At 37.6% G+C, this 13,959-nt stretch overlaps 1 protein-coding gene across 2 annotated transcripts in view; it reads right to left on the bottom strand.

The window, feature by feature from the left end:
• The window catches only part of SCG3 (secretogranin III), a 46,918-nt gene extending 33,840 nt beyond the window's left edge, over positions 1-13,078 (bottom strand). The window contains exons 1-6 of one of the 2 annotated variants that reach the window (XM_069098055.1): positions 12,532-13,078; positions 11,856-11,908; positions 11,440-11,485; positions 11,100-11,312; positions 6,793-6,935; positions 151-300 (exon numbers count right to left, since the gene is read on the bottom strand). In XM_069098055.1, the coding sequence (XP_068954156.1) occupies positions 151-300; positions 6,793-6,935; positions 11,100-11,312; positions 11,440-11,485; positions 11,856-11,908; positions 12,532-13,078 (1,152 nt within the window). The remainder of the gene's footprint in view (positions 1-150; positions 301-6,792; positions 6,936-11,099; positions 11,313-11,439; positions 11,486-11,855; positions 11,909-12,531) is intronic. The other variant, XM_069098056.1, reaches the window with a different exon arrangement.
• Between the last annotated feature and the right edge of the window lie 881 nt (positions 13,079-13,959).

Genomic DNA, 13,959 nt, shown 5'->3' with positions numbered 1-13,959 from the left:
AATAATACTTCTTGAGAGGGAAAATCACTCTAATTCCTGTGTTGGTCATGCTTTCCTTAAATAGCTTTTATTTATTTTCTAAAAGAAAAACTCTATTTAAATCTTTAAACTTAATGCTATTTCACAGTGCACATTGCTAAAGACACTCACCGTTTCCTCTGGGAGGTTTTCACCGTAGTTCTCTGTCCTGCTAGAAGGATAATCAGGTTCCTCCTCATTATTTCTGGCTTCCTTAGAGATTAACTTCTGCAAGACCTCGGCTACTTCATCTTCCAATGTGTATGCTTGACTTTCTGTAATCTGTTTCCAAGGGGTTACAAAGTTTAAAAAACATGGTTTTCTGAATAAACTTTGGCCAAGTCTCTTAGCCATACCAACAATGGATACAAACTCGAAGGTTTTTATCCTTGAGTATATTAAAGGAGGAAGTCACTTGTGAACTCATATAAGACTAAAATAATCCCAGGGACATATGCTTGCTTTCATATATGTATATATCTAAATTTTCTCTTAGCACCAATGGCAGAGTTTTCAAGAGGAATGCTGGCTTCTGAAGCAAATATATTTGAAGGGGGGGAAGTGGGAATCATAATTCTTAGCTTTTCCTGGGGCTATTGTATTATGCCCTCCCCATTTAGAGCTGGGAGGGACCTTAGAGACAGTCAAGTCCAACCTTATTTTACAGTTGCAGAAATTATGGCAGACAGAAGTTAAAGTGACTTGCCCAGAGCTCCACAGCCAATAAGTGAAAGGATTTGAATTCAAATATTCCTAATTTTAAGTTCAGTGCTCTATCCACTTAGCCATCTGGCCACCTCTCTCCTTGGAATAGATGTCCTCAGAAGCTTCTAAAAGCCTTTTCTCTGCAAGGATACATATGTCTAGAGAAGCTCTTTTCATTCCTAGGAGCATCCTGGTCCCTGTCCCCAGAAGACCTGGGCTCTGAAAATCTCCCTCCTCCAAAGATGAATCATGGTTTAGGGAACCACTTCCTGGCCTGGAAGCCTAGAGCCCAGATTGTTCCTATTCCTGAGTGAAATGTTCTGTAAGACCATTAAAGTATCTTCTCTCCCGTGGGGGAATGAGTTATAGCACAGTAAATCCCCTTTCCCAGAAAAGTGTGAACCCAGAAGGCTCCCTCTTTAAGGAAAGAAAGTGATCAAAAAGGCTATGCCCTCACCTGCCCCTCTGCCTGGGACTACACTTGGCCTGGAAGAGCACCTCCCTCTGGAAGACCCTCCCCTCCATCTGCTACTTATTCTGAGACTGACCTGCCAGAAACTTTTAGTCTCTCTCCTTTTCTTGCCACTTCCACTTGGCACTCAAGTGAAAGACCCTGGTTGTCCTATCTTAATTATGATTGTGTGCTATGGAGCCAAAAAGGAAGAATGAAACTATTCATCTTAACTTTTCTCTTTTTAACGAGAGAAAATATAGAGGTAATTCTGAATGTAGAAGGGAAAATTCCTCCCACTGATCTACTCCTACATATTCCCCAGTCACTAAGTATCCTCACCCTCATTGTGTGGCAGCTGGTAAAGTAATGCTGTTATAATCACTGCCTTGACATCATATGTACTGCATCAGAATATGTGGTTAACCACTGTAAAAGCAGCATAATCATCACTCACAGGCAACCATTGACTCAGGACCACATGCCTTTTGGAGACTCCACAGCTTAGGGAATAGGTGGATAGAATGAGTCCAGACAATACCAGTTTACCCTGCATAACTGCACATTAGACACCCCAGCACCATATTACACCATATTACATCATCATAACAATATATTACCATTATCATTATATTATTATTTAAGAAAAGGATCATAGGATCATAGATTTAGTGATAAGAAGGGTCTTAGAAGTCACCTAGTACAACACTATTGTTTTACAGATGAGTAAACTAGAGTCTAGAGAGATTAATCATGGGCTTGGTGGTAGGAGGCAGTATGTTACCATGCAAAGATCAATGGACTAGAAATCAAAAGACATGGGTTCAAATCCTACTTTTGCTGCTTACTCAAGTCACTTAACCTCTCTGGGGCCTCGCTCTCCTCATTTGTAAAATGAAATGGAGTGGATCAGATGGCCTATTTAGACCCTTCTATTTCTAAATCTGTTATTCTAATAAGGAAATGGCTGAATCAAGATTGCAGCAAATAATAAGCTTGATCCCCACAAAGAGTTGGAGTAAAGCCCTCTACAGATTTTTGAAGAAAGGAGAGAAGATCACTTCCTGAAATAGAGCAGAATTACTCTGCTAGCAAACCCCCACCTTCATGTTTTCCAAATCTCTTTGGGCAAGAGGCCTAGGACAGAGAGGGGACAGAGCCAGAGGGAACTCTGCTCAAGAAATTATATCTAAATCCATTTGATTTTGTATGCTCTTATCCTTCCCCTCTGAGCTGGTTTTTCTGCATACCGATTTTTAGTAGCTCTAAAAGCTTTGGTTTTGCAGCAGTGTCACTAGGACAAGGCATAAACCCGAATGCATCAGGAAGCAGGGAAAGAGCCTTTTATCCTCTTGCTCTAGGGACTATGATTACCCTGTAGGAGTCATAAAAGGAGAACCATAGCAAAAGCTATTAGGAAAAATTGTAGAAATCTTCCATGAAGTAGATTAAATAACCTGGTCACCACTGTAAGTAAAGGATTTTTTTATAGTAGGTTCTATTCTTCCCTTTTTGTGTGGAAAGGGAAGACCAGATTTCCTGTATCTCGCCTCTTATTCTCCTTCTCAATCAGCCCTTTCAGAGGACTAAGGAGAAAAAAAAAAACCCTAGCAGTTAGCAATAATTTATCTTAGGTCGCATGACTAGTGGAAACGTTATACTCAAGAAACTTTTCTTCTCTCAGGAGTTGTTCCAAAGTGTAACTTGTGCAGAAAAATCCCTATCAGCTATCCCATAGGTAGACATACCTTTCAAGACAACATAGGGGAAAGAAGCTGGGTTACAATGGCCTGTATAGCAATTTACATAAATTATTTTATTTGTTCTTCACAATCATTCTGTGGTATAGATTGTTGTTGTTCAGACATGTCTGATTATGATCCCATTTGGGGTTTTCTTGACAAAGACACTAGAGCAGTTTGCTATTTCCTCCTCTAGCTAATTTAACGGGAGGAACTGAGGCAAATAGGGTTAAGTGATTTTCCCAGGGTCATGCAGAAAAGAAAGAAGGTATCTGAGGCCAGATTTAAACTCTAGAAGATGAATCTTCCTGACTCCAGGCCCCACACTCTATCCACTGCATCACCTTGCTGTCTGATGGTATAGACACTAAAGTATTAATCCCATTTTATGAGATGAGGAGATTGAGGCCCTGAGAGATCAGGTGATTTCTCTATAATCATATTGCTAGTGACTATCAAAGGTGGGATTCAAACTCAGTTCTCTCCTGACTTCAAGTATGTTGTCTTTGCCATTATCCCAGATGGACTTTCCATCATTTAACACTAGAAATCTGTTCTGAAATTGTCACAATATTAGCTTTGGGTTTCTATTCTGAATTGGACCATCCTCTAACTCTAGAAGATGCTGATATTTCAGGGGGCTCTAACTCCAATTAAAACCAAAGCAGAGATGCCTCTCTTTGCTACGTCTAAGCTTTATCTAACTTCACTATTTAAACACCTCTGGTTGGGTCAGATGTTGTCTTAAGACCATACAGAAGGGTAGGAAAGCAAAGCTTTCTATAAAGAAATCCCACTCACTAGACCTGCTACAGATCTGTCTGTGCCACTAATTTAATTCCCTAGCTACACATGTGATCCTTCACTTCCCTTGTCCCACTTCTCAGCTTTATTTTTCTCTACAGAATATTTCATCTCCCACTTCTGTCTTTCCCCAGGCTATCCCCCATGCCTGGAATGCTTTCCCTCCTTATTTCTGCTGCTTGGAGCCCCTAGCTCCCTTTAAGCCTTGGGTAAAATGTTCCCTCCTTCAAGGCGGTGGGGGGGGGGAGCATCTTCATTCCCACTTGCTAGTACTCTCCTCCCCTGGTTGTTTTGTGTTTATTTTGTATATATCTTGTGCCTACTAATCTGTGAACTTGTAGAATGCAAGCTCCATGAGGGCAGGGACTAGAATACTTTGAAGGGGACTTAAAAAATACTTTGCTCATTGATTGATTGAACCGGGAGGGAGTTGCAGGTGATACTGACTTTACAGCTATTTCACTTACATATTCCTATATAATTAGAAGGTATTCTAATCCTGAAATAATGCTAATGCTGTGCTAATTCTCAGAGTAAATTTCTCCTTCAAAAGGATGCTAGAGTTGAATATTAAACATAAATATATCATGCACTTAGTAAGGTATAAAACATAGATAAAATAGAACTCAGGACATGTGATAGATTCCATTTGAGAATTCTCTCCCTGTTTTCCTAGTGAGTCATCACTTCCTATTGAAGGTCATTCCTTTGGCCTTCCAGACTATATTTCAATGATGTCAAATATCCCAATGCAGATATAGCTTTTGACAAAATGAAGTATTTGAAGTTTGGCACTGAAGTCCTTTACCAATCTCCCTTGCCATATCCTTTGTTTTTACTTTCCTCCACTCCTTCAGGTAGGTAGCAAAGAGGATAGAGCACAGGGTGCGGAGTCAGGAAAAACTTGATTTCAAAGCTAGCCTCAGATACTTACTAGCTGTGTGACCCTGGGAAAGTCACTTAATGAATGTTTGCTCAGTTATTGTAAGAATCAAATAAAAAAATATTTTCAAAAGTGCTTAGTACAGTTCTTGGCACACAGTAGGTATTACATAAATGTTTATTCCCTTCCTCACCCTTATTTATAAAGAAAAGATATTTTTAAAATGTTTTATTTATTTTCACCAATTTGACTCAGAGAAGTAAATGGTGGAGACCTGTCTTTCTAACCATGAACATATAAATTTTATTCATAAAATGTACCATAAAACATTTCATTAAAATATTTTTGGGGGGTTCTCAACCTATGGTTTCACTGCTGTAGGGAATTCTCATTAACGAAATTCTCTCTGTTCTTGCAAGTAGTTAAGCAACATTTGCAACAGTTATAGAATACCCAGGGCACTTAGAGGTAAAATAATTTGCATGGCAAAATCATACAACTGTTATGTATAGTATACAGGAAACTCCATTCTATCTGCTTACATCCAGATTTTCAGCTCCAACATGTTATAACTGTCAACATATGCAATGAAGATGAATCAGAGAGTATAGTGGTTAACTATAACCTCTGATCCCCACAAAAAAAAGCAATTCAAACTGCATTTGATACAAGGACCACATTTTTGGATTCACTATGTAATTTCTGTTAGATTAATATGTAGGCTCTAGGTACATTCAGTAGAAAGAGCACTGGCTCTTGAAGTTGGGCTCTGTCTCTATGTGTCCTTGTTGAAGTTATTTATCAGTTCTGGGTCTCAGTTTCTCCATCTTTCTGTGGTTCATATTTTGTAAATACTAGACCATGTAAGATGAAGTATGGTTTCAAGAGGGCCTGAAACCATCCCATTCACTTTTAGAGAACTGAAATCATTAAAAATATAGTGCCACACTGTTACTGTGCTGTAAGAAATTATGTCTGTGGCAAGTACAGAGAACTATGGAAAGATCTATATGAACTGATGCAGAGTAAAGTAAGTACAGATAAGAAAATAACATGCATAGTAACTAAAATGTAAATGGAAAGAATGACATACCCAAAATGAAAAGTAAATATAAAAAATTATACAGAGCTAGTAAGACTCAAATGAAGAGATATGGGAAGACAGTTCCAACCTAGCCCTTCATGGAGGCAGGAGGTCCACAGGTGTTACACAATGCACGTTTTTGCAATTTTTCAATATAGCAATTAGTTGTACTGACTTTTTTTTTCTCTTCAAAAATACTATTTGTCATATGGTATGGCTCTCTGAGAGAACAGAAGGGAGAGTGAGGAATATATGGCATACTCTGGTAATGTATGAAAGAGAAAATATCAATAGAAATTTATTTTTTAGAAAAAGAATAAAAAAGCATTGTAATTAGAGTGAAAACAAAAAACCAAGACCCTGAGTTCAAATTGCATTTGCTATGTATGTGACCTTGTGAGGATCACATAAACTTTTCTGGGCTTCAGTGTCTTCATCTTAAAATGAGGGAGTTGGACTAGATAAGAGATGTTAAATTTATAGGCAATCACAAAACTCCCAAGGGGACTGAAAGACATTAAAATGTAATTGAGAAATTAAAGAGGGTGGCTAGGTGGTGCAATAAGCAGAGCACCAGGCCCTGGAGTCAGGAAGACCTGAGCTCAAATCCGCCCTCAAACACTTTAACACTTACTAGCTGTGTGACCTTGGGCAAGTCACTTAACCCCAATTGCCCTGCCTTCCCCCCTCCAAAAAGCAAAAGAAAAAGAGTGAAATTTTAAAAAGTAAAAATGCAATAAAACATAGATAATATTATTTTCTGTTTTTCTAAGCCAATATATGACTCACAGTGCTTCTAGTTGAATTTAACACCACTGGATTAGATCATCCCTAAGGTATCTTACAATTCTAAAGCCCCTGGTTCCACCTCTGGCAAGGACTCTTAGAATCTTTCCAGGGAGAAACACGGTGAGGCTTTCCTTCATTCATTGACCACACAAGCGCTCAGCAAGTGGATTTTGTAAACCTAGCAAGGAAAAAGTCCTGTAAGAAGATAAGTCAGTGACAGTGGAGGCTATTACTCCATTGAAAGGGATAAAAAATAAAACCGCTTGGCTTGCTGTTGTGGCTGACTTCAAGTAAGTTAGGCCTTTAGTTAACTTACCAAGCCAAGATTCAGAAGTTTAGAAACAATTTTATCAAATACTCCTCGGTCATTTTCCTCATAAATTCTGGTGGCAATCTTCTGGACAATGTCTTCAGCAGTTAAAGGAGTTCCATCCAGTTGATGAAGGCCATCTGGATCATCTAGAATAAGCATAATTGGGTTACTTGCTAATCATCTATTTTTGTTGAATATTTTTACAATCTGTAGAGATCAGCAGTATAGCAAATAGAGGACCAACCTTAGAGCTAGAAAAGACCAGTGTTTTGATTTGTCAAGTTTTGATTCAAACACAAATTGGCTATTTGGCCACTGGCAAGTCACTTAATCTCTTATTACCCAAGGCAGCTCTCTAAGCCTATAAGAGATGTAGCATGGAGTAGTGAAAAGAACCCTGGATCACCAGTTCCTATAAGAGGACTAGAGTTTGCATCCTAGCTCAGCTATTTGCTACATGTATGATGGTAAGCAAGTAATTTTACCTCTCTAGGTCTTAGTTTCCTTATCTGTAAAATGAAGGGGTTGCATTAGATGGTCTGGCTTTACCAATAAGGTTAATGCTTTGCATAAGTAGGAGAAATTTCCACTGGTTTTGCAGTTGGAGGATCTAGGTTCAAATTTTACCTCTATCATTACCTACTTGCGTGACCTTGGGAAAATCACTACCTTTCTGGGCCTCAAGCTTTCTCAACCATAAAATGATGTTGAATGAGATGGTCTCTAAGGTCCCTCCCAGCTCTAAATCTACCCCATTAAGCTCCTAATATGCAAATCTATGCAGCATGAAATGCAAAGATGTTCTCTTGGATTTACCGGGGAAAATCTGACTGCATTTCTTTAGGGCCAATTCTCTGGAAACAGAACTCTAATAGCAAGGGGAGGGTTGCTGTCAATGAAGCATTGCACCAGATTCCCTGGAGATGTGCCAGGCATCATTCGTTTATTTCCATTCTATGCCACGCTAAGTCCATCCAGCGTATAAGACACTTGGCTATTTATGTTACCCTAAGGCTAATATCATGCAGCAGTTTTTATGCCTGAAATCTAAGAAATGGAGTTTCCGTTCCAGGGTACTAAAAAACCCTCAGGTAATTTACTCCCTGGCTAGTTCTGTCCAAATACCTTTCATGATGTTCTTAGAAGGTTAGGAGTCTGGAGTATTATTAATCTGATTCTGCTCTTTACATTCATTTCTTCTAGGGGAACAAAAGGGAAACTCCCCCCTCAGTTCCCTTTCTGGATTCCCTAAAGCTAGTGATCTCCTTAGCCTCTGGCAAAACAACTTCTTTATACTGCTTCAAAAGAAACAGGAAGAAATAATGGAGTGAGAAGTACAGGAGGCAGCTAGGTACAATCATTTAGATTCATTTTTGTGGTTTAGTTCAGCATTGTGGACCAGGGCAATGGATAGACCACAAAAAGCTAAGAAAAAGCCTTTTGAATTGTTTTCATAAACCCAGTATGGCTCAGGTTTACCATATCTTTTGTTGTTGTGGAGGCAATTGGGGTTAAGTGACTTGCCCAGGGTCACACAGCTAGTAAGTATCTAAAACTGGATTTGAACTCAGGCTTTCCTGACTGTAGGACCAGTGCTCTATCTAGGGCACCATCTAGCTAGCCCCTTACCATATCTTTCTGACAATTTAAAGTATTCCTATTTTTTTTTTTGGTGGGGATTCTCCTTCCACCAAGTTCTCTATACCTTTTAGTTCTTTTACAGGTCCACAAATTGTCTTGCTTAACCCCAAATGTTCTATCTGTAGACTTGCTGTAAACATATGAAGAGAAAAGCTGCATAGATTTAATCAGGGAATGGAAAAAATATTTTTCTTTCTTCTCTGTCCCTCAGGATCTATGGAAGAAAGGTTGTTTTCTATAGCTGGAGACAGCAGGATGATTATTTTTGTTTTTTAGTTTGCTTACTTCTTCCCCTCCCAATAGGGAGGATGCTAGCAATGCACGGAGGGGGAAAAACATCTTTTCTCCTTCCCATTTCAATATTCCCCTGAGCTTTTTATTAGCAGCAACAAAAGCTACTGGGAGAATTTTGTTAGCATGGTCCTTGCCAGAAAGTATGCTTGAAACAGGTGTGTGAAGAGAAGAACTGCTGCTTATATGTGGTTTCACCTTTGACATTCTGACCAAAACTTTGAGCAGAATAGCAACATAGAGGATCATTCATCCATATGTGCAAAAGTGGCTATTTCTCCCTTCTCTTATATGGTTGCAGAGAGGAGACAAGTGTAAGAGATCAGATTTAAAAAATCATTACTTAGGGTCTAGAAGAGAACTCAAAGGCCATTTAGTTTAACCCCTTTATCTCATAGTTTAGGAAATTGAGAACCCTATCATGTTGTGACTTGGCTAAGGTTACATTGGTAAAACGTGTTGGAGACAAGATTCAAATTAAAAATCAGATTTACCTCTTAGCTTTTATCAAATACATATTGCATGATGACTTGATGGAAAAAGGATTTGGCTACTATATCTATATTCCCAAGTCTTCCAGGGTCCTATAGTCACTTTTTAGTAATTTTGATTGTCTTGGGGTCAGGGTAATAACTTTTCCTCTTCAAGATAAGATCTTTGAAAAAAATTCATTGCTTCCTCCAGCAGTAGAAATGGACCAGAATCACTCTCACAATTCATTCTCTTCAAATATTACTAAGAGTTAGAGGCTTTCCCTAGTATATGACTGTTCCTTGTCCCCAATCAGGTCCCATTTAGATGATTCTAGATATGACTATATAAAATCCAATACAACCAGGATTAGAGATAGAGATAAACGCACATATATGCTTGGACTAAATGGCTCCTTAAAGTCCTTTCCAACTGTAAATTTCTGTAACTACAATATATCTATCAATAGAAAAAAAGATACAGGTTATATGTATTATATAGATTATATACATAGCTATAGATATATACAGAAGTTTACTTATATACATTATATATACATATAGACATAACTATTTACCTCCTATTGTCATCATACTAGGTGGCAAATCATTTGAAACTAAGCTTATTTCTATATATCTAGAAAGTGCTAATTAATTTAAAATTAAATTGTCCATAGTTACATAACAAGTCAGTGGCCAAATCAGTGTGCAATGTATGACTAATATTCATACACAACTGGTTAAAAACGACTAGTCAATTGAGTCAAACAACCTTTTGCTTGAATCAGTCAATTTCATCAAAAAGATTGAATCAGTTATGTGTAGACATATTTGTACTCTACTGACTCCAAGTCCAGTACTTGAAATCACAAATTAAGAAAGGAAATTTGAAAAAAACCCTGTATTTTCAGGATTAGCCATCAATTTTTAGGATAAAGCAAAATATAGTTTCCTCATCTAGACCACCCTTCAAGTTGTGTTGCTTTATTCAAAAGCAAATTTAATTAGTAGCTGCCTTTCAGCAATGGGTCATAGATTTACAAACTAGAAATAATGAGCTTAATTCTCCTGTGGTCAGGGACCAGAATAAGGACACAAGAGAAGAACATTAGGCATTCTTAGTCACCCATACAGAGAACAGAAGAACAAATCCCTTCCTCTAGGCATATATGTACCATTACCATACTTAAAGTACTGGAAGAAAGAATAGAACATGAAATGATGGACACTGGGCATTTTCTTTCATTGTAAAATTTCCCATATTTTGTATTATTAATTTTGATGTTAACTTTATAATTTTAATTTGTATTGAGAAATCAATTGAGAAATTAAATCAAATGGAAAATTATACAGTGCTTTAAGATTTGCAAAACACTTTACACATTATTTCATTTGATACAACCCTGTGGAGTAGGTGCTATTAGTATTTATTATTAATATTTATTAATAATATAATTTATGTCACAGGTACATTAATATTATTAATACAAATTAATATTATATATTATGAGTATTTAGCTATTATTAGTATTATTCCCCTTTTCCAGATGAGGAAACTGAGACTTAGAGGTTAAGTGATTTTGTTCAGGGTCATAAACTAGTAAGTGTCTGAGGCAGGATTTGAACTCAGGTCTTCCTAAAGTTCAGAGCTCTGTCTATTACAAATGTTTTCTTTTCCCCAAAGCATCAATAAGCTTGCCATGGAAATCCAAACTTGGAGCTGTACATATATAGCTTGTAGCCTTGAACAGTGATTGTGACTTTATCACATTTTTTGGTTTAAACATTATAGGATTACGAGTATATAGTGGGTCTTTCTTAAATATGGAATTTTCTTAATCCTGTAATCATGTTAAATTTCAGTAAGGTGTAAAGCAAATAGGAAGAAAAGAATTTATTTTTAAATACCTTGAGATTTATTCTCTAGTCCACTTTTAGTAGAATCATAGTCATCCACCAATTTGTGATTCTTGGTTGAGTCTACATCTTCCATGACCAATTTCTTATTATGTGGTGAGTTTTGTACTGATTTCCTTTCTTTCTCCCTTTTCTCTTTTTCTCCTATTGCCTTTAGCAGGTTCAAGTTATCAGAAGAATAATTTCTTTCCCCTGCCTTGTTTTCTGGAAGAAAACCCCCCAAGTTCAGCATAATATTATCTTTTAGGTTAAGATCATCAGGATTCAGATTAGTTAAAAGATTACATATACATATATTTACACACACATATACATACATATATATATTTACCTGGAGGGGCTGTTTTCAAGATCTGATCTGTTTGAGCTTCAGCAATCTAATTGTAAAATAAGTAAACAAAAAGGAAGTTCCAGTCATTGTTTATACATATGCTACTATACACTTAAAAAAATCTCTGGGAAGTTCACACCTTTATACATGGGGTTCATATAATGCAGAAGATGCTAGATTATGTCCTTGGCACTTATTTCTGTACAAGTCTGTGTGCTTCTATCATTCAATATCCAGACATTGCCAAAAAATAAATTTCAGTTATCAAGAAATCTCCTTTTAATTTGTGCTAAGGGCTACTTAGTTTCTAAACTTTCTTTTGTTATAATTACTATAATAACAATGCATAATAAGAAATAATGATAAAAAAGAAAAAAACCCACAAAGTAATGTGTATAGTTTTTCATTTGACCTACCTGTTCTTTCAAAGGCCTTTCTACACTTAGTTCTCTGTTGTGAAGAGATTTGTCTAGAATAAACAGACACATTATATATAATTAATGGTGTTTTGAAGAGTCACATGTATTTTAACTCAAATGTGGATAACAAAAGCATTTTAGATTTCTCTCATAAAAAGAATACTTTAAATGCTCATAAAATCTATGGAGGAAGGGAAGCCATCACTTTAAGATTTTAGTGGCAACAAATTGTATGATAAAAATTGGCAGATTTTTTCCTGTAGATTCTCTGTTTTCTGGATTTTCCTAGAGTCATACCTCTTCGCTGAACCCAATACACATTTTAAAAACTTGACTTAAAAGCCTTTCTAAAATAACAGAAGCATAATTGGATTGGTAAAATTAAGAGATTAAGAGCTCTATCCTGAACATGACATGGATGAAATATCTGGAAAACGTTACAGCACAAGGAGAAAACAAAACCAAACAATAGTGTGTGTGTTACTTTTTCCTTTTAAATTAGGATATTTGAATAAAATTTCAGACTTAGGTGTATATCAAAACAGATTTTTTTCTGATTTTCTGCCTAATATACACGGATTTGGTCTGAACAGAAAGTTAAAAATCAAGGATTTTATTTAAAAGCTTTATCTCATAGTTGAAAACAAAAAGGAAAGGGCGGATGTACACCTACCTTGGCTGCTCTCTGGTTTGGGGAAAGCATGAATTTGGCTGAGGACAAGCGCCAACACCTGAATCATTGTCCCCATCCGGAGAAGCCCCATTCTTATCCTGCGGAAACTGCTTGGCGTAGGGTCTACAGGCAACTGGCGTTGCGGACAGAAAACTGCAGAGAGACCCACCCGCACTGGTAGCAATGCTTTTGTTATGAATGGAGAGGAGGAGTAAAAACAGGAAGAAGGAATGGAAAGGGAGGGAGAGTAGCCTGAGAGGAGGGTATTTGTTCCGTTCTGCACCTGCCAGGGACGCTGAAGAGAAGAAAGAGCTTTCCAAGATACTGAAGTTGTTTGGAAGGGCTGCTGGAGCGCTGTCCGCCCCTTAAGGTGCTGAAGTTTCTGGGAACAGGAGCTGGCGGAACTCCCCCAGACTACAATCAATTTCCTAGGGCGTAGTCCATACTTAGCTTCGGCAGCTTGGAGGATGTGAGAATTGGAGGCGCATGCTCCAACCAGGCTAGGGGCGGGAAAGGGAAGAGTCAGCAGACCCCAGGACTGTTTCATTTCGAGTGAATGTGCGGGGGAGGGGTGATGGAGTGCGTGCTTTTTAGTCAACGACTGATATATTTTTAACTTCTTAGTAATACTGACTGATATTTATTCATATAAAGTACTCTCACTTGAAGCGTATAACAAACTTATTAAGTGGGTACCGGCAGGTTTTACTATCTCCATTTTATAGATGAGGAAACTGAAACTCAGAGAGGCTGATTTTTCCCAAGGTCAGAGTTCGTTTAAGAGGTAGGATTTGAACTCAAGTCTACCTGACACCAGGTACAGCACTCTTATCTGTTATGCTATATTTCCTTAAGCCTTGGGATCTTTCCCTATTCCCCATTTATATGAGTTATCATAGTACCCTACTGAGAAAGCTGAAGAGAAGAAAGGGCTTTCTAAGCACAATCCTCAGCAATGGAGGGAGTAACATACACCCCATCTTTTAAGGTCCACACTCGCCTCCCAGGTCCATCCAAGTAACTCTAGTTCTGAAAAGCTCTTAACTGTTGCCTGCTCACTCACTCTCTTTCCCCCAATAATTTTCTGAATACCTGCTTTAGAGCCACTTTCTCAGCCCTAAGATTTGATATAATTTCTCTTTCTTGGAAAATTGCTGCCTTTCAAAAGATTGGCTTTGTATTTTAAGCCTTTTCCTGACTTATTTTTGCATTTCAGTACCACAAAGACTTTTGCATTTAGTAATCTGATACATTTTTTTCAAAGTGGCGAGTGTCATGATACAATTTCAATCTAACACAAGTAAAACCTGAAATAAATTTTTGTTTCCATAAGGTAATAAATATTCTTTCAGTAGTCCTCTCAGGTATGCATAGCAATAGAATGCCCCAAGACCCTCGGAAAAGGGGACAAATATGTAAATCCTTGTG

This window comes from Petaurus breviceps, unplaced genomic scaffold, assembly GCF_028583685.1.
Source record: "Petaurus breviceps papuanus isolate PSGF00001 unplaced genomic scaffold, PetGlider_PUasm1.0 37, whole genome shotgun sequence".
NCBI classification, from domain to species: domain Eukaryota; kingdom Metazoa; phylum Chordata; class Mammalia; order Diprotodontia; family Petauridae; genus Petaurus; species Petaurus breviceps.
Note: the sequence above shows the minus strand (reverse complement) of the source record. Positions and strands in the feature narration are given on the sequence as shown.